We start from the raw sequence: 24535 nt of genomic DNA, 5'->3' as shown, positions 1-24535 counted from the left end.
TGTTATCTCTCTTAGGTTGGAATCATTTGGGCTTTAGTGACTTCATTACATTTTATAGTCTTTGAGGCTATCTTCTCCTTTCTTTATAATGCTTTACTTAGTTAAGAGTATAGTACCTACTTAAGCCTGAAACTTTTGAACCCTGGCTGGTAGACATTGTTTTTAAAAATATATGCCTTTTGTTTTCTCCTTGTATGTCATTCATCAGTATAGGATACTGTATTTTTCTGATATTTAGATATCTTTTTTATTCTTAAAAAGATTCTTTTTAATATTATTTATATTTAATAAGAATACTAATGTATTCTTAGCATACTTAGTATAAAGTGTTATTAGTATATTTTAGTATTCTAATTTAAATTTTGTTATCACTTGAAATTTTCCCTTATCCCTGTAAAACTATTGCAGGGTATCAAATCACGGCTTAGCATTCTAGAATAGCACAACATCAAAAGTATTGTGAACTTAGAGCAGAGCCGTAGAAAAATTAATCTATGCTGTTCTTTGTGGTTTAAATTGTGGTTTCCTAAGAGACCAATCATGACAACTGAGGTTGTACATGGAATATTTCCATAGATGATAGGTCTGAACTTCTGGGGTCCTGGGCATTAAGTTCTCAGGAAAAGATGCCTATAACTTGAACAGTTCTACCTAACACCTTATATTTTATACCTGTGGTTGATAACTTGCAGTAAAGCATCCTAGTGACGGGAGATAGCAAATCGGCAGCTGAAACAATTGTAAACTCATGGAGTAGTAGGAAATAGTTCTAGCATGTATATAATATTAACACGCAACTGAATGTTAGTTGTGCTGTATTTATTTAAATCACTTTAAAGGACAGATATGTTTCTGTGAATTTTATTTAGCAAGTTCTTACTTGTCCATGGTATACCTAGTACTGTGCCTAGAATAAGTTCCTTTGTTGCTGCTTTTTGTTTTTAATGGAAAGAATTAGGAATTACATATATGTATATTTTGTGTATATGGTTGTTTTTAATTAGGTGAGACTTGCTAGTTCTCATCATTTTTGCTGGAGAATGTTGGGAGCATCTTGGAATATGGAGATGGAATATGGTGACTAAGTCACCAGCAGGTTAACTAAGATGAATATTTTCAGTTCCTTGCTGTTGGAAAAACCTTTGAATGGCCACACCTTTTTTTTTTTTTTTTTAACAGTTTATTTATTTATTTAGTAATCTCTACACCCAGCATGGGGCTCAAACTCAGAACACTGAGATCAAATAGCCACAGCTTCACTAGAAGACCCTAGGGGACACTTTATTTTCCTTATGGTAGCCACAAGTTGAGTGTCTTCACTTCTTAGAGGAGTTAGGATTTTTCATTATCATGGCAGATGGCTCTTTCCAAGGTGTTAGAGGCCAGAGGCCAGGGGAAAAACTTTGTAATACCGCTGTGATACTACCCTGTAATACAGCTGAACAGGCCAACATGAGAGATGGCAAGCCTGCCAACCCTGCCCGGGGTCTGCCTGTAGAACTTGCTGTAGAGGTCCTTCTGCGATGCACAGGTTCTAGGCTTCAAACACCAACTTGAAAGTGATCAAGAAAAGGGGCATCTTAAGCCGCCTTAGATAATTTCAACTGGGAAACAAAGGAAACTACCTCCTCCCTTTGTCTCCTTTTTGCAGTTTCTGTGTCCCTTCAGTAGAACACATTCGGTGGCATCTATTATTTAACGTATAGAAGGATTACACTGTTCCAGTTTAAAGGAAGGCTTACCAAACCAATGGCCTTAAGTGATTCTCGCTATCTGATACTGTCATCTTGAAGGTAAGCTGGTAAACTCTGGCATGGGAATGAAGTATAGAACTTTACCGTGCGTACTTGCGGTGAGAGGGTGGGGAGTGTAGACCTGTTTTCCCGTGCTAAAATTTTAGCGTTGTGATTTGGGGGAACGCGGATTTGCAGAGGTTTGATGGAAGGCTGGTTTGTTGGTTGAAGTAGGAGTGATTGCTCGCACCCTTTTGGGAGACTGGGGGCGGGGTGGTGGGTAGTTTGGAAGGATGAAAGAAAAAAGACCCGGGACTGGTTCATTACTACCCAGGTGTCAGAGCGCTCCCCGAAGCCATACCCTTAAAAGGGGCTTCGAGCAGGGGTGCAAAGCTACGGCTGGTGCTTAGGCAAAGAGCCGAGGGGAAAAAAAGAAAAGAGGAGGGGGGTGGCTACTCCAAGGAATGTGCGGCACGCGGGGAGCCAGGCCCAACCATTGCACCGAGCGGGGGCGCCGGCGGCTCCCGGGGCGGCGCGGCCCCGGCCCCGGCCCCAAGTCCGGGAGGGAGCGGGCGGGGGCCGATCGGCTGGCGGGGCTGCGGGCGCGACGCCCAGAGGGCGGGCGGGGAGGCGCGGGTGGGCCTGGGCGCGGCGCGAGGCGGTGCGCTGCCGCCTCCCCGCCCCCGGCCGGCGCGCTCTCGGGGCGGTGGTTGAGGCCGCGGTAGGTGGGGACGCGGCGGCGCTGCTCCTCCGCTGCCGCCGGCAGAGTCCGCGCCGCCGCCAGCTCCGCGCGCGAACTCCCGTCCATGGCACGCAGGGCGGCGGCCGCCCGAGCTGCCCGAGTCTCGCCCGCCGCCGTCGCGCCGCACTTTTAGGCGAGTCGGGCGGTCGAGGGCGGAGGAGAAGTCAGCCCCGAGCTGCAGCCCCCGCCGGCCGCCGCCGCGCGGCGAGAGGGAGTTCCCAGAGCGCCGCGGCCCGGGCCGGCCCCTCCTGCGCCCTCCCCCTCGCGGCGAGGCTGCCCCGCGCCCGCGCCCGCGCCCGCCGCCCGCGCCCGCCGCGATGATCTTCCCCAGCAGCAGCGGCAACCCCGGGGGCAGCAGCAACTGCAGGACGCCTTATCGCAAGCAGGTGAGGCGGCGGCCGGGATGCCGCGCCGAGGCCGGCCGCCCAGCTTTACAAAGGGCGCCGGCGCTCGGCCGGACACCGCTCTTCCCCTCGGAGGGACCGGACTGGGCGGTGACCTTGTTTCCGAAGGAGGCGGCCCGCGGGGACGGCTCGGGCCGGTGACCTTAGCTGGGGAGATGCCCTCGTCCCCGCCGGCCGCGCCGGGTGGGACGTGGAGGAAGGGGAAGGGGTGGAGAGGCGGCGAGAGCGCAGCGCGCCGGGCCAGGGGCTTCTCCCCAGCTCTGCAACAAGTTTGGTTTTTTGGTTTTTTTTTTTTCCACCCTGAAACCTTTGTGTGTAGAAGAGTACGATAATAAGTCGTAACGTTGGTTTGCAACAATCTTCGCTCGGAACCCGAAAGAACCTGCCTGATTCATAGCAAACCCGGAAGACCAATTTGTGTGTGTGCTTGTGTGTGTGTGTGTGTCCGCGCGCGTCACCCCCCATATATATATTAAAAAAGAGAGAGACGAAACAGGAACTTCTGTCACTTTCTCAAGGTTTTCAGTTTTCAGAAGCACAGGGAAATCCTGTGACATCCTAGTTGCAGAGATACTTGGATAAGCCTGAGTCATACACATGCCTTTTCCTATTTTAATACCGTTTCATACATTTTTTAACAGATTGAACTCCAAAGGCACTTTAGTGGTTAGATCGAAATCCCCTGCCGGGAAAAGGAGTGGAGCTGGGAGCTTATAGTTTCGGCCTTTTGTTTTGTTTTTTCATCTTTGTTTTTAAAAGAAGGTTACTGAAGCCATGTTGTGATAAATCTCACAGAGCCTTTCAGCAGCAGCAATAACAAAACCTAGCTTTAAATTATGTAAAAAATGTGCAGGTCTGTTTAGAAAAGGTTAAACTGATTTAGAGGTCAGCGGCAAGATGCTTGTTGAGAAAACAAAAACACGATTGCAGATATTTTTCTACCATAATAAATCTCTTGTCTACATCCTTAGCCACGGAGACAAATTAAGTTATTATCCCAATAATGATACAAGCGAACTCTATCCTTCCTTGCAGACCGTAGCTCTGTTAAGATCATGACAGATAACAGGGATGCCTGGTGGCTTTCCTAAAGACATTCACAGGATTATTGATTGTATGTAGTCCTTTTTGTTCTCAAAGTCATTTGATGGGGGGTATGTCTTAGCATAAGTATATCTGAAAGTAGGGCTAATTTGGTCAAACAGTGACGGTGTCAAAAAAGTATTGTTTTCTGGTCTTGGGTTCTTTTACTTGTTAGCTTTCCCTTGAAAAGGTAGTAAACACCCTGGTCTGTGTCCTTTGCTGTCCAAGTCAGTGCAACTTTTACCTGGCTTAAGAAAAGCTCCTTTTTTTTCCACGAAAAAAAAAATCTGCATTTCTGACTTGTCTGAAGTATATGCTAAAATTGTCTAGATTCAAAACCAGGCATCTCTAAACTCACTTCGTGTGGCCTCATTTAAAATAAATGTCCTCGGATCCAGCACACTTACATCAACTTCATCAATGATGCCGATTTGCAATAAATATTCTTCTCCTGAACCCTCCTCTTCCACCCACCTCTCTCTACCTGAAAAGATGGCTAATTATGTAAAGGCCTCATGTATTCATTTATTTGTTGTCAAAACCCGGTGGGGTGTTAGCTCTGAAATGGGGAAAAGGCTCTGAGGGCGAGGCCCTTTTGCTGTGAGGGGCTGGAGGTTTTGTGTGTGGAGGGGGACAGCCTGCTGGTCTGGAGCACGCTGATAAGATGCTCTTCTTTTCACTGGGCTCTCCTTAGATTCAGAGACTAAAAGGGCTGACTGAATCAGAAAAACAAACAGACTTTCTTTTTTCTATAGGCAAAGAAAGAAATGAATGTGTAGGCATTATACAGACACAAGACCCCGGGTACCAGTGGTATTTGAGTCAAAGGCTTCTTTTGTTAGTATTTAGCCATTCACTGGGAAAGCACACTTCCAGCGTGGGGACCTGGTTACCATGAGTGACTTTGTGATCTCATCCTGGCTTCGTCTAAACGGGAAGTCTAATTAATGTCTTTTATAAGATTTTGTGATGTTAAGCTTGCACCTTTCGGTTTGTATAAATTTGTTCATTTCGATGAAAGAATAGGTAAATTTTATGTGTACAATGTGATTTGATTTTAATCTACAAATATATAAGCAGCTCTTAGAGCTGATTTCAGATAATTTGCCTGAGGAAAAAATGGAATGTGAGGAAGACCTAAAAATCACCTTTTGGAGAAAGATAGGAGAATCACAGTTTTTTAGGCATATATATTAGTAGTAGCTAACCATCACTGAGCACCTTACTGCCTGCTGCAGGTCACTGTTCTAAGTGCTTTAGGTGGATTAACTAATTTTAGTCATCTTGACAGTCCTATGAGACAAGTAATACTATCTCCCTTACAGCTGAGAAAACTGAGGCATAGATTAAGTAACTTGCCCAGTCTGTACAACCCAAAGTGCTGAGCCGGGATTTGGACCCTGGCAGTCAAGCTCTTAAAACCATCACATTGCAATTGCCTGCTTATGGGCACATCTCAGTAGAAACTCATACAGAGCTCATCCGCATCACTGCCCATTGCCTTTTTCATCTCAAAAGTCCAGTTTAGGGATTCCTCCTGCCTTTTTTTTTTTTTTTTTTTTTTTTTGAGGGGAAGGGTGGAGGTTGTGAGGTTGAAAGTGAAGGATGAAGTAAGTGGATGGTATGGATGATGGGTTCATGACATTTGAAAGCCAAAGTATTGCTTCAGTGAATGACTGTAGAATCTCTTTTTAAAAACTTTATATTTTACATGTATCGGAGTCAGCCAGTTTCAGTTAAAGCAGAGGTAGGTGGTGCTCGTCCCCCTCCTGCCCCATGATCTCTGGCATCATCTCGGATAAACAGGATTTTCCTGCATCACAGGCCTATGAGCACATTAGAAATACACCTGCTTGGCTTAGGTCAAAGTGAAGACACTTTTGAGTGAAGTGATAAGCCAGTAGGCAGTATCTAGACAAAGATTGTTTGTCCAAGCCTCAGTGGAGAAGTGTGTACATCCTATTATTGACTGTGACTTTCAGAAACGTGATATTGCTTAAGCATATCCAGTCTGATTGTATGAAAATGCCCTGCAACCTAAACAAAAACCATTTATCAGGACTTCTATAGTTATGAACATATTTTATTGTGTTTCAAAAGAAAAAAATACTTTATGTTAAAGGCTTTAAATACAGAAAACAAGTATTTCCATTTTGCTTTGAATTCTTTTACAAGCCACTTCTCTCTCCATGTTTTCTGACTTCCATTTTAGAACTGCTTTCTCTGGGTAGTTGACTCAGTTATGTCATAGAATTTGGTTTTTTACAAATTGTGGCATGTAGCAATTCCTTTCTTGCTATATGCTGTCGTGGTTTGCAATGGGGCCTTTGAGGAAGAGGAGTGAATGCAAGAATTTGTGTGTGTTTGTGTGTGCGTGTGCGTGTGTGTGTGTGTGTATCTTTCTTTTTCTTTACAAAGATATTGCCAGCTAATAGCTGTACTTGTTGCTAACTTTTGATGAGTGAAGTACTTATCTCCCCAGTTCAAGTAGATTTACATAGTTTGCTGCTTTCTTGAAGATTAACTGGGTGTAGCTGCACGTGAAGAATCCAACAGTGATTCAGTGTTTGGCCTTGTTGGAGGATGACATACAAAGCTGTTGATTAATCCTCTTCAAGCACTTTCTGTTCACAGCAATCGATGTGTAGTAGATTGGGATTTTGTTAAGTTTGAAGATTAAAGTTGTGCATAGAAATATTTAAATGAACACTGTCTGAGCTATTCCCAACGTGTTGTTTTTAGAAGAAGGTAAACATACTTAGGCCACAGAGAGTGGCAGTTGAGGGGAAGGTAGCAGAAAACTAAATTGGTATGCATAAGTAAGGTCTTATCCTTATTTCACATTAGGCTATCTCAGAGGGTTGGTGATAAAGTAGTATTTCTGAATCAAGGAACTGTGCTTTAAATATGTATCCATAGCCATTTGAAAAGTATAGAATTCTCTATTTGTGATTACCCCTTTTTTTCTGCTGGGTACCCCTTTTGGCGGCTCACTACATTTTCTGTAGTTCACTTCGGATTTTGAACACATTTCTTGTTTTTGTTCTTTCTTCCATTTAGGGGCTGATGTCAGCTGGGCTCACCACATATTAGCAATACTTGTCAAGCTCATTCTTGGTGGTAGGGCGTGTATGTGTGTGTGTGTTGGGGGGCGGGGGGGTCTGTCTTGCCCAGGTTTCTGAGAATATATTTCCAAAGCACTCCACCAAAAATAAGTATTTAAAGATATATAGATGATAGTCCCTCCCAACCTCAATTGTATTTAATCCTCACAACATCCATATAAAGGAGAGAAGGGTCAGGAATTTTGAGGCCATGAATTTATTAAATGGCCTAATTGGCAAAAGCGAGGTCTCTGACATCACGAAGGGCTGGGTCTGCTACTAGGAAAAAGAGAAGGAAGCCCAGCTAAGAACAGCTGGAGCCCCACTACACTTCCCTTTCCTTGGCCTCCCAAAGACATGTGGCACACAGAGCGTCCCAGATTTCAGCTTTGGGAAGTGTAGCTCTGTAATTTATTAGTGTTTTTTGTTTGTTTCATAAAGGCCTTTACTCTAGGGTTGTCAGGTAACATCCAGGACGCCAAGATAAATTTGAATTTCCAATAAGCAATGAATAATTTCTTATATCCATATGTCCCAAGTATCGCGTGGTACTGTGTATTTTTATTCGCCCAGTCCAGTAAGCCAGTCTCCCAAAAACCCAGTTCACTTTTTAAAACTAGTTATAAAAAAAACCCGTAGTTATAAACCATACTTTTCCTTCTTTTTCCACTAACATTTTGCCTCTTAGCATATACCTTGAACCCTGATGATAATGTGGATTTCACACTGTTAACTTCTTTGACGGTCACTCAACCTAATTGAAAGACCCTGGCTTAAGTTCTGGCTCTACCACTTGCATGCTTTTCACTTAACCTGTCTAGGCCTCAGTTTCTGTTAAGGAAGGATAATAGTGCCCATTCCACAGGGCTCTTGCCATCAGTCCTTCTGAGGTGCTATTATTATTAATGTCCCCCCAGAGCAAGCAACAGCGGGTGGTCCTGGGAGGCTCTGTGTGATCCTGGGAGACCTTGACCCAGCCTCTAAGAATGGACTATGTTTAGAAAGTGGGGGCAGCCTCCAGACGGGTAAGGACCTGGAGCACGAAGATGAGACTCTCCACCACTGGAAGGAGAGAGAGAAAGAAAGAACCAAAAAGTAGAAGAGTGCACTCCACCATATTTTAAAACAATTGTTCCTGTATCATGCTCTTATTAGCAGAGTTTGCCTTCTCTCTGGGGAAAGAAAGCCTTCCAATCCTTTCTATTTTATGCAAAGATATGATTGGAGAAGGAAAAAAAAAGAGCATTGATGACTCTTATCAATGAGAATTTGTACCTTTTAATTTGCTTGAAAACAGACAGATATGATTATTAGTATATGCATGATGATTTCCTGAATTCTTTCCTTTGTCTTGTTTGTACATTTGGTTTTCAAAGACGCCGTCTTTGCATTACTCAGAAAAAATAAACTTTTTTTTTTTTTTTTGTCCTTGGACATCTATAGGTGTTTGGTGGGTGTTTGTTTTTAATCTTGCATCTGTAGAGAATGGTTTGCTTAACACATTTTAAAAGCTTAGTAAATTTTAAAATAGGATAGGTGGGCCATGAGGAAAGGAAGCAAGCTTTTTCTGGAGTAAGGACAGGTGAAAAAATTAAATTGGAACAAACTAAATTGTGTGTTCAAGAAATGGATCAATACAGCTATTGTTACTTAGCACTTATTAAGTGGCAGCAGTGACAGAACTTGGTGCGAGACAGAGTGCTACCCTAGTAAATAGAATTGTATTTGGGTTCCACTTTGCTTATTTAAACATACGGAATTTCAAAACAATAAAGTGTAAACTAGGGAAGATTATATTCGTGTTTGTTAATCATGCATACACTACAGTCTCAAAAATGCGTTAAAAAAAAAGACTGGAGGAAAATTGCCAAAATATTAACAAATATTTTCCTCTGTTGGTAGGTAGAATCACAAGCGACTTATTTTTAGGGGTTGTTTACATTTTTTTCGACCTTCCAGTCTTTCTTGCTTCCTCCAGTAAATATATAGTTCTTTGGTTGTCAAGGAAAAAAGTGAACAAAAATTTAGAAAATCATGTTATTTTAATGTCTAAAAATTGTGAAAATCCAAGAAATTCACGTCATTGAGAATTTCAGCCAGTTGTACTTAGGCACTCCTTGGTTCTGTTCCTGAGCTCTGAGATATCCTTTCCTATTCTTTATGAATTTCTATTCTTCTTTTTACTGCAAACTCTTAATACCATCTCTTTGGAAGTCACCTATTACCGATGGATAGTTTTCATATTTATGAACTTTAGTATTTTCCTATTTTTTAATTTATTTTTTTAGATTTTTTAAATTAATTTATTTGACAGAGAGAGAGAGAGAGGCAGCGAGAGAGAGAACACAAGCAGGAGGAGTGGGAGAGGGAGAAGCAGGCTCCCCGCTGAGTGCGGGACCCTGGGATCATGACCTGAGCCAAGGCAGACGCTTAAAGACTGAGCCACCCAGGCGCCCAGTATTTTCCTGTTTTATATAGACCAAACAGGCCTTCTGTGTTTTGATGTTTTAAAACTGTTTTTAAGACATTTTTGGGACACCAGTTTATCTACATGAGTCAGTAAGGGGAAAATGGAGCTATATATATGAAATTTCATATTCTAGATTGCTTTTCAAGAAAGTAGCCACCCTAAATATATACTGAATACTGAGGAATTGGCCACTATTGTCTCTGTTTTCATTTGACTTACAGCTGCACTTAAATATAGCTGTTTTGTGGACAGATAAGTTCCCCTGCGTTTAATTTCCACATTAAATGTGAAAAATCGACACTGTCCTACTCCTTATGTCAGATTCCTTGGATTTATTTTATTACGAATACTCATGACTATCTTCATCACATACTTCCTTTGTAGCGTTAGCTTTTTGAAAGGGCAGCGGAACAGGAGGCGTGGCTTCTTTCTAGGCCTCTTTAATTTCTAATGGAACATGAGGTTTCTGTAAGAAAGACGCCATACAGATAATGTCAGCACCTCAGAAGCTGTTGTTGCTGTGTGACCCCACGGGCATTTTCAGTATATCACGGGAGTTTTAGATGTGTACGGTCCAGGCTGCAAGGCTTCCAGTGAGAAGAGGAGAGAGAGCCTGAGTGAGGAAGGAAGAGGTGGGGGTTGAGAGAGAGAAAGGAAAGCAGTGTTGCCTCCTTGGGTTCTTACTGTGTTAGCTGATGCGTCACTTTACAGAATCTGTTAAAGTCTCATTGTTTCGGTGCTGTGTATGTAGGTTGGATGCAAATATGTAGCTTCGGGTTTTGTATGATCTCAGGTTATTACACTCCATTGTTTTCTTCGTGTCATTCCCATCACCTAGAATTTCCTTTTAGCTCTGCTCTAAGACAAGATCTGTCTCTCTCCCTGCCCTCAGGGAACTGCCTAAAAATGGCCCTTTTGGGAGACCATTTATGATCAAACCAGTCCTGCCTCGTGAAAGATTCTAGAAATGACTTTGTCTTTACTTTCTCTCTCTCTGTTCACAGTTTTATAGGTCAAATGCATCAGACCAATTCCAAGGGAGTGGATATGTTCTTTTGTTTAACTGAAAGTTTAACAGACTCCAAAACATTGAGTTAAATAATTACTGAGTGTGTAACATAAGTCAGGTCGGGAACAGCCATCCTTCTGTAGGAAGTAAGCTGGTGGCATGCAGGGCATACACTGTTGCTCATCAGGGGAGAGGCTGGGCAGGGAAATCAGTTAGCTAGCTGTTAGGACAGCTGTGAGATAGAGAGGACCCAAAAGAAGGCAGTTAAACTGTGGACAAGAGGAACAACCAAATTTTTAGACATTTGAGTACGTAAAGCCCCTAAAATCGTATGTAAAATGTTGCACATATTAGCTCTTTCCTGGGGAGAGGTTCCTAGCTTTCATCAGTGTGCCAAAGGGATCTGTGTCCTCCAGAAGATTTTATGACCACATGTGGAAGGAGATGGAGAACTTAAAGATGATGCCAAATTTCTTTTTTTTTTTTTTTAAGATTTAGTTTATTTATTTGAGAGAGAGAGCACATGAGAGGGGGGAGGGTCAGAGGGAGAAGCAGACTCCCTGCTGAGCAGGGAGCCCGTTGTGGGACTTGATCCCGGGACTCCAGGATCATGACCTGAGCTGAAGGCAGTCGCTCAACCAACTGAGCCACCCAGGCGCGAAGATGATGCCAAATTTCTAACTCAGGAGATGGGATCGGTGGTTACATCATGGAAGGTGACATTTCAGGCGGAAGGGACATGACAGCAAAGATCTGAAGATAGAAAGCATGGGCTTAATATATTAGGTGCAGAGTGAGTAATTCAGGTTGGCCAGAGTGGGGGGTAGAGGTTGGAAGGTGGGGCGGGTGGGGAGGGGTAATATGGTGTAGCTTGCTAGAATGGCTGGATGAGAAAGCCTGAGTTTAGAAGGTGGTGCCCAGTTGAAAGAAAGCTGTAAAAAGGAGTAGTGGCAGTGTGGAGGTATTAGATGAGATGTGATTTAAGATTGTACGGAAAGAATTGACAAGATTTGGCTGGTGACTGGATGGCGGGGGCGGGGATGGCTTAGTAAACGAGGGTCCTAGATGTCTAGTTTTAGATGATTAGGAAAATAAAAAGTTAGTAGAGCCTTGCTTGTTCTGGGCTCGCGTAAGAAAGAACCCAGCCATTCTGATACAGGGATTTTTCTGCATTTTTTAATGTGTTAAATTGGAGTGGGGGAAGTGCTAAATTGTGATACTCAAATGTTCAGACACCAGGGACGCAGAAGGCCCTTCCATGTGCAATTCAGTCTCATTAAGGCAGAATTGTCCAGCCTAAAGAGTTAGTAGCACCCACAGTATGAACCACTGTAAGAACTCCTTTTGCATCCAGAAGATGGTCATAAACATTTTTTTACTGTTCCCCTGGGATTTTCCTAAAGTCAGTATATAGAGGCTGTGTCACATGGGTGCATGGATTTTTGTGTTTGGCCTGGATCCCCACATCCTTTGGAGTGGAGCACTTATACAGCAACTCTCTTGATAGTACATGTAGTCATCTGTACATCTATAGTGTAACGAGTGCATTCGTTTTGTTAAAAGGTTTCCCACTTCAACAGGAGTACGGAAGATGGGTGGAGGGGGTGCTTAAGGGGTTAGAGTATTCATCCTACCACCCTAAAAATTTCCGAGGAAAGGCAGTGAGCTTGGTTTGGCCACTTTAATTTGGCTACATGAATCACACATCACTACCCTTCCCAGGCAGAGCTGGAGCCGTGGCCCCCAAGCTCAGAGCCTCCTGAAATACGAGGTGGAGCGTTGGGAACAGGTTAAAGCACTCCAGGGAGAGAATGTGTCCAGAAGAGGCTAGACAGACCTAGGGAAACACAGATTTTGTGGTGGGAAGGAGGAAGATGAGCCTTTGGTAAAGGGAAGGGGAAAGAAAGGGCAAAATGTTGGGGGAATCCAGTGTCATAGAAGCCCAAGAAGAACAAAGCTTCAAGAAAAGATGGTCAGCTCTGTTGCATGTTTCCTGGAGATCAGGGAAGACAAAGGCTGAGTAAAAGGCTATTGGAAATACCATTGGGAGGTCTTTGAAAGCCTTTCAAACAGAAGTTTCAATAGAGTAGTATGTGTGTGGTAGGGCCAGGAAGGGCAGGTGGGCGTGAGAGTTGTAGAAAGCGCATTCCAGAGGATTTAAGGAGTGAAGGAGTGTGGAAGGGTGTGTCTTTAGAGAAATCAGGTGTCCAAGGTAAGAGTCTCTTCAGACAGCCTTGAGGCAAGATTATCTTCGCAGCCGACTATGGATGTAGGGTAGAGCAAGGTAATAGAAAACAGAAGGAATAGTTGGAAATAGGTCTTTATTTTAAGAAAGATTGAGGCAGGTTAGTCTTGCAGGAAGGGGATCTGAGTGAGTTTCAGTCAATGATACTGGAAGGAGGAGGTTGGTTAAGCTAGGGATGTCAAGGAAAAGTAGGAAGAACAGTGATGCTCAGTCTTTTAAAAACTTCCATTTTGGTAAAGAGGGTTGGTCATCTGTAAAGACTGAAGAAAATAAAAAACTGGGGGTGGGGGGGGGAAGAGTAATTCTAGGCTTAAAGAACGTGACGAAAGATTTGGAATAATCGCTTTTGGGAATTTGGTGAGTATTCAGATTGAGATGAGTAAAAAGACCGAGCTATGGTGAGGGCCCCTGGGAGTTCAATGGTCTCAGTTGGCAAGATATTTTGACCCTTTTCCAGCAACAAATGGAGGGAGAGTATCTGGGTAAAGAGGATTTGGCATTGCTGAGGTGAATAGGTGTAAAAATTGAGAGCCTTGTTCTGACGATTAAGGAGCCAGGTGAAATGAAGAGAGATAATGACCTGTGAGAATGGGGAGGGGCATGCAGGTTGTGATAAGATAAAGAGAGGTCTCTGGGAGTGAGGGAAGGAGAAATGTGAGAGGAAATTCTGGGTTCAGGCTCTTGAAAGTGGAGTATTTCCGGGATGTTACCTTTTGGGGCTGCTGGGAGGACTCGGGGGGATTGTGCGGGTGTGTCTGGCATGCAGTAAATGCTCAGGTGCTTATGCTTACGAAGATGTGGCTCTCGTAGAATTTATACCTCCCTATCTCTACTGTTATAATATTTTTGTAAATCAAATCATATTTCAAACAGACTTCAACGAACCATGAACCACAAACCAAAATAAAACACTAATTTTTTTTAACTGAACCACAATCCCAACTTAAGTTTTAAAATACACTGTCAAACTATTTCAAAACATCTTAAGTTGCTTTTAAAGAAAAAAAGGTGGAAATTTGTGTGGATCCCTACTCCATCACTCCTTCTTTCCTCCTTCCCTCCCTTCCTTCCTTTCTTCCTTCCTTCCTTTTGTTTTTTTTCTGCTCTTTAGGAAGTACTAGTGCCCAAACAGATTCTTCCTCCACCTCAGAGCAGAATATGGGATGGATTTCTGGCTTTATCAGCACTATCTTCCTCATCATCACCACTTTGTTAAGACCCCTCCTCCAGGAGCCTTCACACACTGTTTCAGAGACACCTATTTGTGTCTCTCTGCCTTTGGTTCTATTTAGTACCTTAGCATCTGAACTATCTTTTCTAGTTACTTTTCCTCACCAGATGTGTAGCTCTCTGAAGGGAAGGGGCTACTGTTTGCTGAGCACTCTGTATGCCCTGGGCATAAGGCTGGGTCCCTTTACATTTCCTTATCATTCTTCTGCAGCATCTCTGTGAGATATTTCCTCTTATCCTTCTTTCACAGATTTGGACAGTATAACTTGTTCACCCCAAATCCCAGAGAGAATAGATATAGAGCCCTGATTTTTACCCAGTTTCCAGGGCTTCTCCAGCAGGAAGGAGCTCGTATATTGCTTTCACAGAAAAAAAAAGGTGGACATGGGTATTCCCAACTTCATCATTCCTTAGTTCACAGTAACAGTGAATGCAGTTCTTAAACACTCTTGGTCTTAATTTCCCCAGTGGCAAAACTAGATATAATAGTTACCCCATGTTACTGAGATGATCAGGTGAAGTCACATATGTGACAGCACAGTATTGGGCCCAGGGGCTCTCTCTGCCTCCCTCCTTCCTTGGAGTGTCCCCTAAGTCCGTTTGCACAAGAGGACCTTAGAGGATGGCTCAAGCAGAGCCTGAAATGATAACAGTGGTGGAAGATTGATCATTCTGTTCATTAGCAAAAACAGTTTGTGATGAGAAAGATCTAGAAGTGAAACTCCGTTCTCATTGGTAAAATGGAAATGATGCTTATTTCCGTCCCTGACTTCTAGAGTGAAGGGTCAATGAGTTAATGTAAGATAAAGTGCTTTGTGACATGTCGACACTGCAGAGATGTTATTACAGTTTCTGAAATGGATGCTCTAAACTATGATGTGATCATTTTGCTTCTTTCAGCATCTGATTTTAAATTCATGAAGTTTATTGTTTAAAGCTGCTTTCCCCAAATTGTGTTCACTGAGATATTCGGATTCTATTAGATGTTGAAAGTGTTCCAGGAATTAAAATATTCAGTGTTCAAAGAAACCTGGGAAACACTACATACTATGTAGTATTGTCTTGGAGAATAACAGCATAAATTAGCATGAAAAGTCTGAGAAGTCCTACGGTAAAGACATTTGTCCAACTTTGTGCATTTCATTGTTTCCTAGAATTATTTGATCATAGAACTACTTAGTCCTAGAATATTTATCATCATCTGTATTCTCTGGGGATGTTTGGGCAACAACTTATTTAAGGAGCCATTTGCATTTGGAGTAGGAAAGGATCTTAGACATTATCTAGTACAGCCTCTTTAATTGACCCACAAGGAAATTAAAATCCAGAGACACTGAGTGATTTGTCTAAAGTCTCATAGCTTGAAGAGCCTCAGTCTTCTGACTCTTAGTTTTCCATCACCTCACCTTAAAAGTCTTGGCTTTTCCAAGTGTGGCACATCCTCGCATCAGTTTTCAGATGACTTTTTTTTTTTAAATCATTTTCTGAATGGGCTCTTGGGGATGGTATGTTGCATGTTATTTTCAGAAAAAATAAATGGGTATCTGCTAACTATCGTCTCTTTTGTTTTTAATTTCTTCTCTCTTAAGGTTAATTTTTCCACCTATTTTATTGCTTCTTAAAGCATTTATGAAGTCATGATTACTGACTTGGGAATCAATCTTGTTTAAAATATCAGTGATCAAGAAAACCCACACATTCTAATTATTAATGCCCTCTTTTGTCCTCTAAATCTGTTTTGTCCTTTTTTTTTTTTTGTATAATTGCCTGTGGGTAGACAAATTTACATACTTTTGGCCCCTTCCTGCCTGACTTATTACAACATGCAAAATTTGCTCTGTGGTTTCTAGGTTAAGTTCCCATATAGAAGAAACCACAGTGAAGGCTTTACAACCGTGCTGTGCTGAAGGCCCCACCACCACCACATGGTGCTCTGTGTTCTTGAAAAATCTGAATGACCAGTTTATTGCCATTTTTTATAATTAAGATATTTCAGGCACAAGAGTTCACATGGAGCATTTCTCTTTTTATGTATTTTAAGGTTCTTGGTTGCCTAAAGAAAAGTAGGTAGGTATCTGTCAGAGACCCTCACTGATTCATTCTGGTGTGTGCAACATGAGAATTAACCCTAAATGCATCCAGTGCTGTGATTCTAGTGTTTTGGATGAAGTGATGTGTCATAATGTCTGTTATATCATGTGTATCACAAAAGAAGCATAGACTGTTAGTGCTGAAAGAATCTTAAGAGATCAGCTTTTCTAAGTCCTTATTTTAGAGATCAGGATGTTACAGTATCACACAGCTTATTTGTAACAAAACCAGGGCTAGAACCCATATATCCTGATGGTGCAGTTTGGACCTTTTCAAACAAATCTGGCTTGGATCATCAGTCATTCATTTAATGTTTTAGAGCCCATTCTGGGCCAACCACCTGTGTTAGGCCCTGAAAAGAACAAATTGATGATCCTATTCTCAACCTTACAGTCTAACAGTGGCTGTGGAGCGGGTGTATAAATATCCATGTAAGTAAAAATTAATGCTATCAAGAAGGGCAGGTATTTCAAGAAATTCATAGGAAGAACATGTCTAACCTACAGCCATCGTGCTCCAACTGACCTGAATTTAGACTATTTGACTTCCAGGTGCATTTGATTTGAGTCCAAGATAGAAACAAGATTCTCAGTTGGCTGATCAATTTTGATCATTGTGTTGGTGACAACCTTAGAATTCCTCTATGCTTTAATGGGCCATATTGAGCTGCTTACTGGGGTACTAAAGCAAAGTAGAAGAAAAGGAAGAAGGTCGTCCACTTTCGTGGTATCAATCCATTGCCAGATTTGGTTTTAGTTCTTTAAAAGGAATGTGGAAAACTGGAGAGCATTAAGAGAAATTCAAGCAAAAAAGATGCTATTTCAACTTCTCAGAGGCTCTTCTTTTCATTGTTCTCTAGTTGAATATGTGAAATAGGATTGAAAAATTGTACTTGTGGAATTGGGATAGTTGACAATCAAGGTAAACAATCAATAAAGGTTTACAGAGGAATTGCTCATACATTTCATACACTGTCAATAGCTGGGCTTGGCAGATATTTTTTCTGTGACCAGCCAGATCATAAATATTTTAGTCTCTGCAGTCCATAAGTTCTCTCTTAGAATTGCTCAGCACTGCCTTTGTAGCTCAGAAGCAGCTGTGAATAATGCACAAACAAATGGTCATGGCTGTGTTCCAATAAACTTTATTTATTAAAGCAAGTGGCAGGGCGCCTGGGTGGCTCAGTCGGTTGGGCGACTGCCTTCGGCTCAGGTCATGATCCTGGAGTCCCGGGATCGAGTCCCACGTCGGGCTCCCTGCTCGGCGGGGAGTCTGCCTCTCTCTCTGACCCTCCCCCCTCTCATTCTCTCTCTCAAATAAATAAATAAAATCTTTAAAAAAAAGAAAGCAAGTGGCAGGCAGGATTTGGCCTGTGGACAGTATTTGCAGACCCCTAATCTGTAGAATCCTTCATTGGCTCTTTTACCAAAAGGTGCACAGAAGGAATTGCAAGAAAATGAAATTCAAACCAGATAACGATGATACTTATTAGCATTGGCACCATCAAAACAGGTTAGACACAGAATAAAACCAAGTGAACGTAGGTCTGATTCATTGCTTTGACCCAAAGGTTTTGTTTTAAAGGCTCAGTCTTGACTAGGTATTTTATTTGGTTCTCTATGGGGAGGCGTCCTTCATGTATCTCTGTGATCAGTACTACCTTAGCCATTTTTTGTATTTTGAATCCCTAAGACTTGGCCATAATTCTGAAGTGGTGAGACAGAGAGCCATGGTAAAAAAGAAATAGCATCTTGGGAGTAAAATGTCAGTTTTTTAATTTAAAAATATTTTTTGGCTAAATTTGTATTTTACTAGTTATTATCAGAAGAACATCCTGGTCCAAGCAAACTACTGATGCACCTTGTAATTAGTTTGCTAGGGGTGCCATAACAAAATTTCATAAACTGAGTTCTTAAACAACAGAAACTTATTTCTCACAGGTCTGGAAGAGAAGTCCAAGATCAAGGTGTTGGCAGAGCCATGCTCCCTCTGGAGGTGCTGGGAAAGAATGTTCCAGACCTCTCTCCTAACCCCAATCTTTACATGACATTCTCCTGTGTATGTGTCTGTCTCTATGCCCAGAGTTTCCTTTTTTTTTTTTTTTTAAGGACTCTAGTCTTACTGGATTAGGGCCTACCTTAATAATCTCATTCTAACTTGATTATCTGTGTAAGGACCCTATCTCCAAATAAGGTCGTATTCTAAGATACTGTGGGTTAGGACTCCAGTGTATCTTTTTTGGGCGGGCACAATTCAACTCGTAACAACCTGGTACCAGAAATTCATTCAGCTTAGTCAAAACCCCTCAATTGGGCAACATGGTTGGCCCAAAATAAAGCCATAATGCTTCATGACTCACTCATGATCACATTAGCTTTCAAATAGAAGTATTATACTGGTGGCCCTGTTGTACACAACATATAAAGAAATATTATGTTTTGTGGTGGTGGTGTGTTTAACCTATAAGATAAAAAATACTTCTTTACAGAAATAGCTTAACCGTGTAAAATGGCTCTGGAAGTGTCTATTACCAACCACAGGCTTCAAGGACGTTGAGTAACTGACTGCCCCTTCCTCTGATCGGCTTTGCCCAAGTCCATACCTATCATGCCAGCCAAAAGTTACTTCCTTGCTTCCTGAGGTCCGTTTTTCCTTCCTCTCCTCCAAGCTTTTGTTAAGCTGTCACAAATGGCCGCAGAAGTCTATTCTCTCATCTTCAAGTTCACATTCCTCTCTTCTTTAAATTGAAATTTAAGGTCTACCTCTTCCAGGAAGATGATCATTGTGCTCTCCCTTTTTTCAGTTCCTGCTATTACACTAAAAGAGAATTCTGATACGGTTTTCCATCAACCACATCTCAGTTGGGGTTTGTGTGTAGGTGGAGTGGAGCAGCAATAATGCCCTTTCTATTGAGGAGAGGATGAGTTGCACCACTACCCATTAAGGCATCAGGTTACCTCTAGGGACTTGGAATAGGAGTGTTACTGTAGTTATGAGGTAAGTCCTCCATAACAACAGAGGTTCTGGTCATTTGAAAGTATTGTTTTGAAAGCCGTTATAGAGCTGTAGTTCTGTAGGAATGTGAAGTGGTATTAAAGCCTCTTGAGTCTTACAAAAAATTTTAAAGATGTTCATCTTTTCCATTAGAGGTACCTCACTTCTTTTATTCTCAACCTTCTGTTTTCTCCCTCTCCTCTCCTCTCCTCTCCTCTCCTCTCCTCTCCTCTCCTCTCCTTCCCTCTCCTTTTGAGACCTAGGACACATCTTGGTTGGCAGCAGTTTTTTAAACAATAAATTAGTTATTTCTCTTTACAAAAGAATGCCTCACTATATATAAATTTTGCTTAATCAATGACTTGTTCTTTTGTTTGGGCATGTTTCTCATTACCAACTAGATTGTGTCATATTTTTGAGCCCTGGAACCTGCATTTCTTTCTGGCATTTGATTTATGTAGGGTAGTGTTTTACACGTATATTTGGGGCACAGTAGTTGCTGTTTTTATTCTCAGGTTTTCTTTAAAAGTCCTGTTTCCTTGCTGCATTTAAAGCATGGAATTGCTCATGTAAGATTTTTCAGAAACACATCCAGTGTGTGTAGTTGAGCATATTTATTAGTCATTATTTCAGCCAGAATTTATCAGTGACTACAGAGCTGTGTGTCCTGCCCAAAATGAGGTTGTTGAGTTTACAAAAACAGCCACTTTCTGAAGTGTTGTTTTTTGTTTTGGTTTGTTTTTTTTTACCACAAATAGTCACAAACACTAAAGTAAGGATTGAGATAGTTGGTAAAATGAACACGTGTGGAACTGACTCCATGACTGAATAGGAAGGTCTTGTCATGTTGTGTAGGAGAGGCACTGTGGAAGGCCTCTGTGGGGGAATCATCCAAGGAGAGGATTTGTATTTGTTTGTACCCAATGAGGTATGTAGAGTTGTTAACCTAGAACTGGACACTGAACTCTCTACATGTCGATTAGTGAGGAGCCAGGAAACCCTCTGCCTTCGGAGGGAGAGTTGGTAAGAACCGTCAGATCAGGGACCCGGAAATTGCTCAGATCAGCTGATGCAAAAGAGGATCTGAAAGGTGTGGCCAGAGTGTGCAGTTTTAAAACTAGGAGATGTCGTTTCCTGCTGGCGAGTGAAGGGATCAAGTGTCATTTAGATGAGTTGAAGGAGACACTGTGGAGAGAGAGCAAGGGACAACATGGTGGCTGCTCTGGGAGCAGCATGGTTGCAGAGTCAGGGTGCTGGGGCAGAAGAGAGTAGGGCAGCCTCAGGGCCCTGAAGATTCACATCAGCTCTAGAGACCACAGAGTAGACTTTCCTGAGTAGGAGGAACGCCAGGATTCTGGATTTCAAAGACACACTGTCTTGGTTCTGCGCTTTTCAGAGGTCCTAGGGCTACCTGAATCCGAAACTCCTGGGGTGCTCATTGAAACTACAGATTTTGGGGCCGCACGGCCTCGGGCATTCTCAAGCCCTGTGGGGCCATTTTAAGGTCTCCAGGTGATTTAGAAGCTCACTGAAGTCTAAGGACCGCTGGGTGAAATACTCCTCAGATTTTTTTGAGTCTTTCAGTGATGAAGAATGAGCTGTCTTACAGAGCAGTGATCTTTTAAGTCCAGGGATGATGCAGGCAGGAGATGCAAATGGGCGCCAAGTAGAGAATGACAAATTTATGAGTAACCAAGTCAAAATTGGGTCCAAAGAAAAATTAGGATCTATCTCTTAAGACTGACATCAGAAAAGCTAACCACGCGTGTCCCTTGGAAACTTGGTTGGCCAGAGTACTGGACTAGCTGGGCTGATGCATTTTGAGCCATTCTGGATTTCTGTAAGAAACTGGAAATGGTTTTGGAGGCGTCTGTTACTGTGCTGAGCCAACTAAGTTTCCAGGGCCAGCCATAAATCTTAAAACCAGATAAAAATCTTTGAAATCCAGGATACAGAAAAACTTTTTTTTTTTTTTTTTTTTGCTCCTGTCGAGTTTTGCCATGGATTTTTTTTTTTTTTTTTTTTAAGTAACTCCCTATGGTATGTATGTGTGTTGGGGGTTTGGGGGAGGTAGATCCTTGACTGGCTCTATGTTATCTTGTTTTGGGGGAGGACATGGCAGAAAGGAGAGATTCTGGACATCTCAGAGCCCAAAATATAGTGAGTGATGAGAGTCCATTTCCATTTTCTGTCTTTCATTGACCCTTTCCCTCACCTTCTTTGCTGTACACCCACAGTGGGCAAGACTACCATTCACAGCAGAGACAGGAAAGGTCCAGGGCTCAACACCACTGCAGAGACCACCCCCTCCCCGCCATCCCCTACCCCAGCTGGACAGATGTACAGAGGCAGGTAAAGGACTGTCCCATCAGATAGTGGCACCCTGCTCCTTGTACTTTCAAGTATACTTCCTCTGCTTGCTCAGCCACAGTCCCCAGAACTTACCAGTTACTGTTAATTTTAGGAAATAGCATTTACTAATGAAAAGCTCTTGCTAAAATTTGAGGTTTACTCAGTTCTTACTCATCCCTCCTGAGGGAAGAATACAGAAAGAAGCAGTCTGGTAAAAAGGATGGTTGCTGTGATGCAGTGTCATGTGCCTCAGCCTTTTCTCCATCCTCACCACCTCCCCAGCCCCACTCACTGCAGCGAGTGACAGGACCGTGAAAATAGGAACTTCTCTTTGGACCGCTGTATAGAGGTTTATTGAGTAGCTAGAAGGGAAAAGCAGCCAGGAAAATCAAGAGATGAGGGCAGTCTCAGGATTTGATAAACTAGACAGTGAATGTCCTGTAATAAAATTTGGTGACCTGTGTTGAGGAACAATTAGCCCAGAGATACTAGCACGCCGGAAAATGGGCCCAAGCTAACAAAAGGAGGGTTAATAGGAACAAGTGATCAAAGTCTTGGAGTTCAGTGAAAAATACTGAGGGAAATGGAGTATAACTAAGTGTGCAAAAAGGTCTGTGTGGTTGGTTTGACTATAAATGAGTATTAGCCAATAACCTGACTTAGCTGCTTAGACCATTAACATAGCTTTACCTACATTAATAAAATTACAGTATTTCAATAAAGAAATGAGATCGTCCTACTGCATAGACATTAAAAGTTCTAATACTAAAGTGCATCTCTACATTGTTTTGTTTTTTTTTAAATCAGGACACTTTTTTTTTTTTTTCACAGCAACATTGCATTTGGTAGTGTAGTTCTCAGGTTTTCCTACTGAAATGTTATTATAATAGTTAGAACCCCAGGTTAGCCTCAAAGCGAACAGTCTTCTTCTTTTTTTCTTTTTTTAAAAGAGAGAGAGAGCACACAAGCAGGGGAAGGGGCAGAGGGAGAAGCCAGACTCCCTGCTGAGCATGGAGCTGGATGCGGGACTCCCATCCCAGGACCCTGGGATCATGACCTGAGCTGAAGGCAGACACTTAACCGACTGAGCCACGCAGACACCCCCACAGTCTTCTAATGGAATTTCGGAACTGCTAGTAGCAGCTCCAGGTCTGAGTCTCCTGTGAGCAAAGGGTTGTCACACGGTACATTAGGTGGAGGGGAAAAAACCGCTTTCTCACTTCTGATGATCATACTGAGAGATGTAAATTGGATGGCCTTTTGCACTCTTCCTCTTCCCTCTCTGAAGATTGAGAATAACAAAAGTGAGGCAACCTCCAATGGAACATAGGTCCATCTTTAAATTTTCTTGCTGATGCTCTTCTCACCTGTCTTACATGATTATTTCCCCATATCATAGCTTGGAAGTTTTGGGATTTCAAAGAGGGGCCCTAACCAAAAGGCATCTCTAGTTAGAATTTCAAGTGATAAAACTAAACCCAGGTGAAAAAGTCCAGGGAATGTGAGGACTGATCAGGTTTGATCAGGCCAGCTTTTCCAGGGAGCCTTTCCTGGGAAATCCCCCCTCACCCCTAGATCTCCCCACCCCCATTTTACCTGCCTTGTGCAGCAACTTCTACTTTGAACCCACAGGGTCATTTTTGTTTGTTTTCCATTTTCTCCCATTTTTTCCCTTATTGTGGTTGTGCAAAAGAGCCTCAGAGTAGCAGGAGAGGATTGAGAAAGTACTTAGAAGTCAGTTTTAAGATTTGGTCTGGTGGTGCCTGCCCTGGGCAGAGAGCCCTCAGGGCCATCTTGATGCCAGGCTTAGAGACGGACATTGGGAGAAAGATGAACTCAAGTGCAGCCGACAGTTACTGAGCACTTCTCACTGGCTGGGCATTTTACTGTGATGAGCTTGTGCAATCTTCAAAACCATCCGGCGAGCTAGAATAGATGGTATCGTCCTCACTTAAGAGAGGAAGAGATGAAACGTGGGGATGTGAAATAATTTGCCCAAAGTCACAGTTTGTGAATGGCAATGGTCCAATTTCAGAATCCATCCTTTCAACCCTAATTGCTGTACTTCCTCCTTAGAAGTTGTCTTGGACAAAGAAGTTGCTGGTTATTGTCGTTTGTCTGGAGCCTTAAAGGAATACCACTGGAGGGATAGTAGCTATCATTAAAGGTTTAAATTCGAATAAAAGAGGAGACAAGACTTACATGTGGTGGCAATGAGAAATGTCCTATTGGGGCATCTGCTGGTCTGTACTGATCCCCCACCTTCATCCCCAATTTCTGTGCCATAGAGAAATATCTTACTTTGGATATGGGGATGGACAAGATGACATAGAAGTTTCTTCCTGGATCTAATTATGGTTAAAGAATTCATTGGTAATATAACTTAGTGGGTGCTTATGTAAGATAATTCTCTATACTTTTCTTGTAAGTTTTATTTATTTAGGTAATCTCTGTACCCAACATGAGGCTTGAACTCACGACCCCGAGATCAGAGAGTTGCATGCTCTCCCAGCTGAGCCAGCCAGGCGCCCCACTCTATACATGTTTTGATTACATATCTCAGGTTTTTAAAAGTAAGGTTGAGAGAGTCAAAATCGACCTTTAGGGAAAGCTGCTGTAGTAGACTGAATAGTGTCTCCAAAGATTCCTATCTAACAAGAACTTCAGAATGTGAATTCTTTTGGAAATAGGATCTTTGCAGATGTCATTTGTTAAGGATCTTGATATGAAATCAAGGTGGATTTATGGTCGGCCCTAAATCCAGTGACTAGTGACCTTATAAAAAGAGGATAGGACACAGACACAAAAGAGATGGCCATGTGAAGCAGAGGCAGAGTTTGGGGTTATGTCACCAAGAGGCAAAGAACGGGGGAAGTTGCCAGAAGCCAGAGAAGGCAAAGAAGGATTCTCCCCTAGAGCTCTCAGAGGGAGCATTGACACCTTGATTTGCAGACTTCTGGCTCCCTAAACTGTGAGAGAATAAGTATCTGCTGTTATAAGCCACACCAGCCCTTGAAAACTAATGCAGCCATTTTCATTTTGTCTCCATTTATATTTTATCTTTAACTTTTGAAGAGC

General features: G+C 42.4%; 1 protein-coding gene across 8 annotated transcripts in view; it reads left to right on the top strand.

The window, feature by feature from the left end:
• Positions 1-24535, top strand: part of RBMS1 (RNA binding motif single stranded interacting protein 1) — a 209500-nt gene that overhangs the window by 75355 nt on the left and 109610 nt on the right. Inside the window, exon 1 of one of the 8 annotated variants that reach the window (XM_045868767.3) lies at positions 2421-2861. The exons of 6 other annotated variants lie outside the window; for them this stretch is intronic. In XM_045868767.3, the coding sequence (XP_045724723.1) occupies positions 2793-2861 (69 nt within the window). In that variant the 5' untranslated portion in view covers positions 2421-2792. Of the gene's footprint in view, positions 1-2420; positions 2862-24535 lie in introns of those variants that run through there. One more of the 8 variants, XM_045868765.3, reaches the window with a different exon arrangement.

This window comes from Mirounga angustirostris, unplaced genomic scaffold (genome assembly GCF_029215605.1).
Source record: "Mirounga angustirostris isolate CCGP_5_RB_7025 unplaced genomic scaffold, mMirAng1.0.hap1 SCAF_3, whole genome shotgun sequence".
Taxonomy (NCBI): Eukaryota; Metazoa; Chordata; class Mammalia; order Carnivora; family Phocidae; genus Mirounga; species Mirounga angustirostris.
Note: the sequence above shows the minus strand (reverse complement) of the source record. Positions and strands in the feature narration are given on the sequence as shown.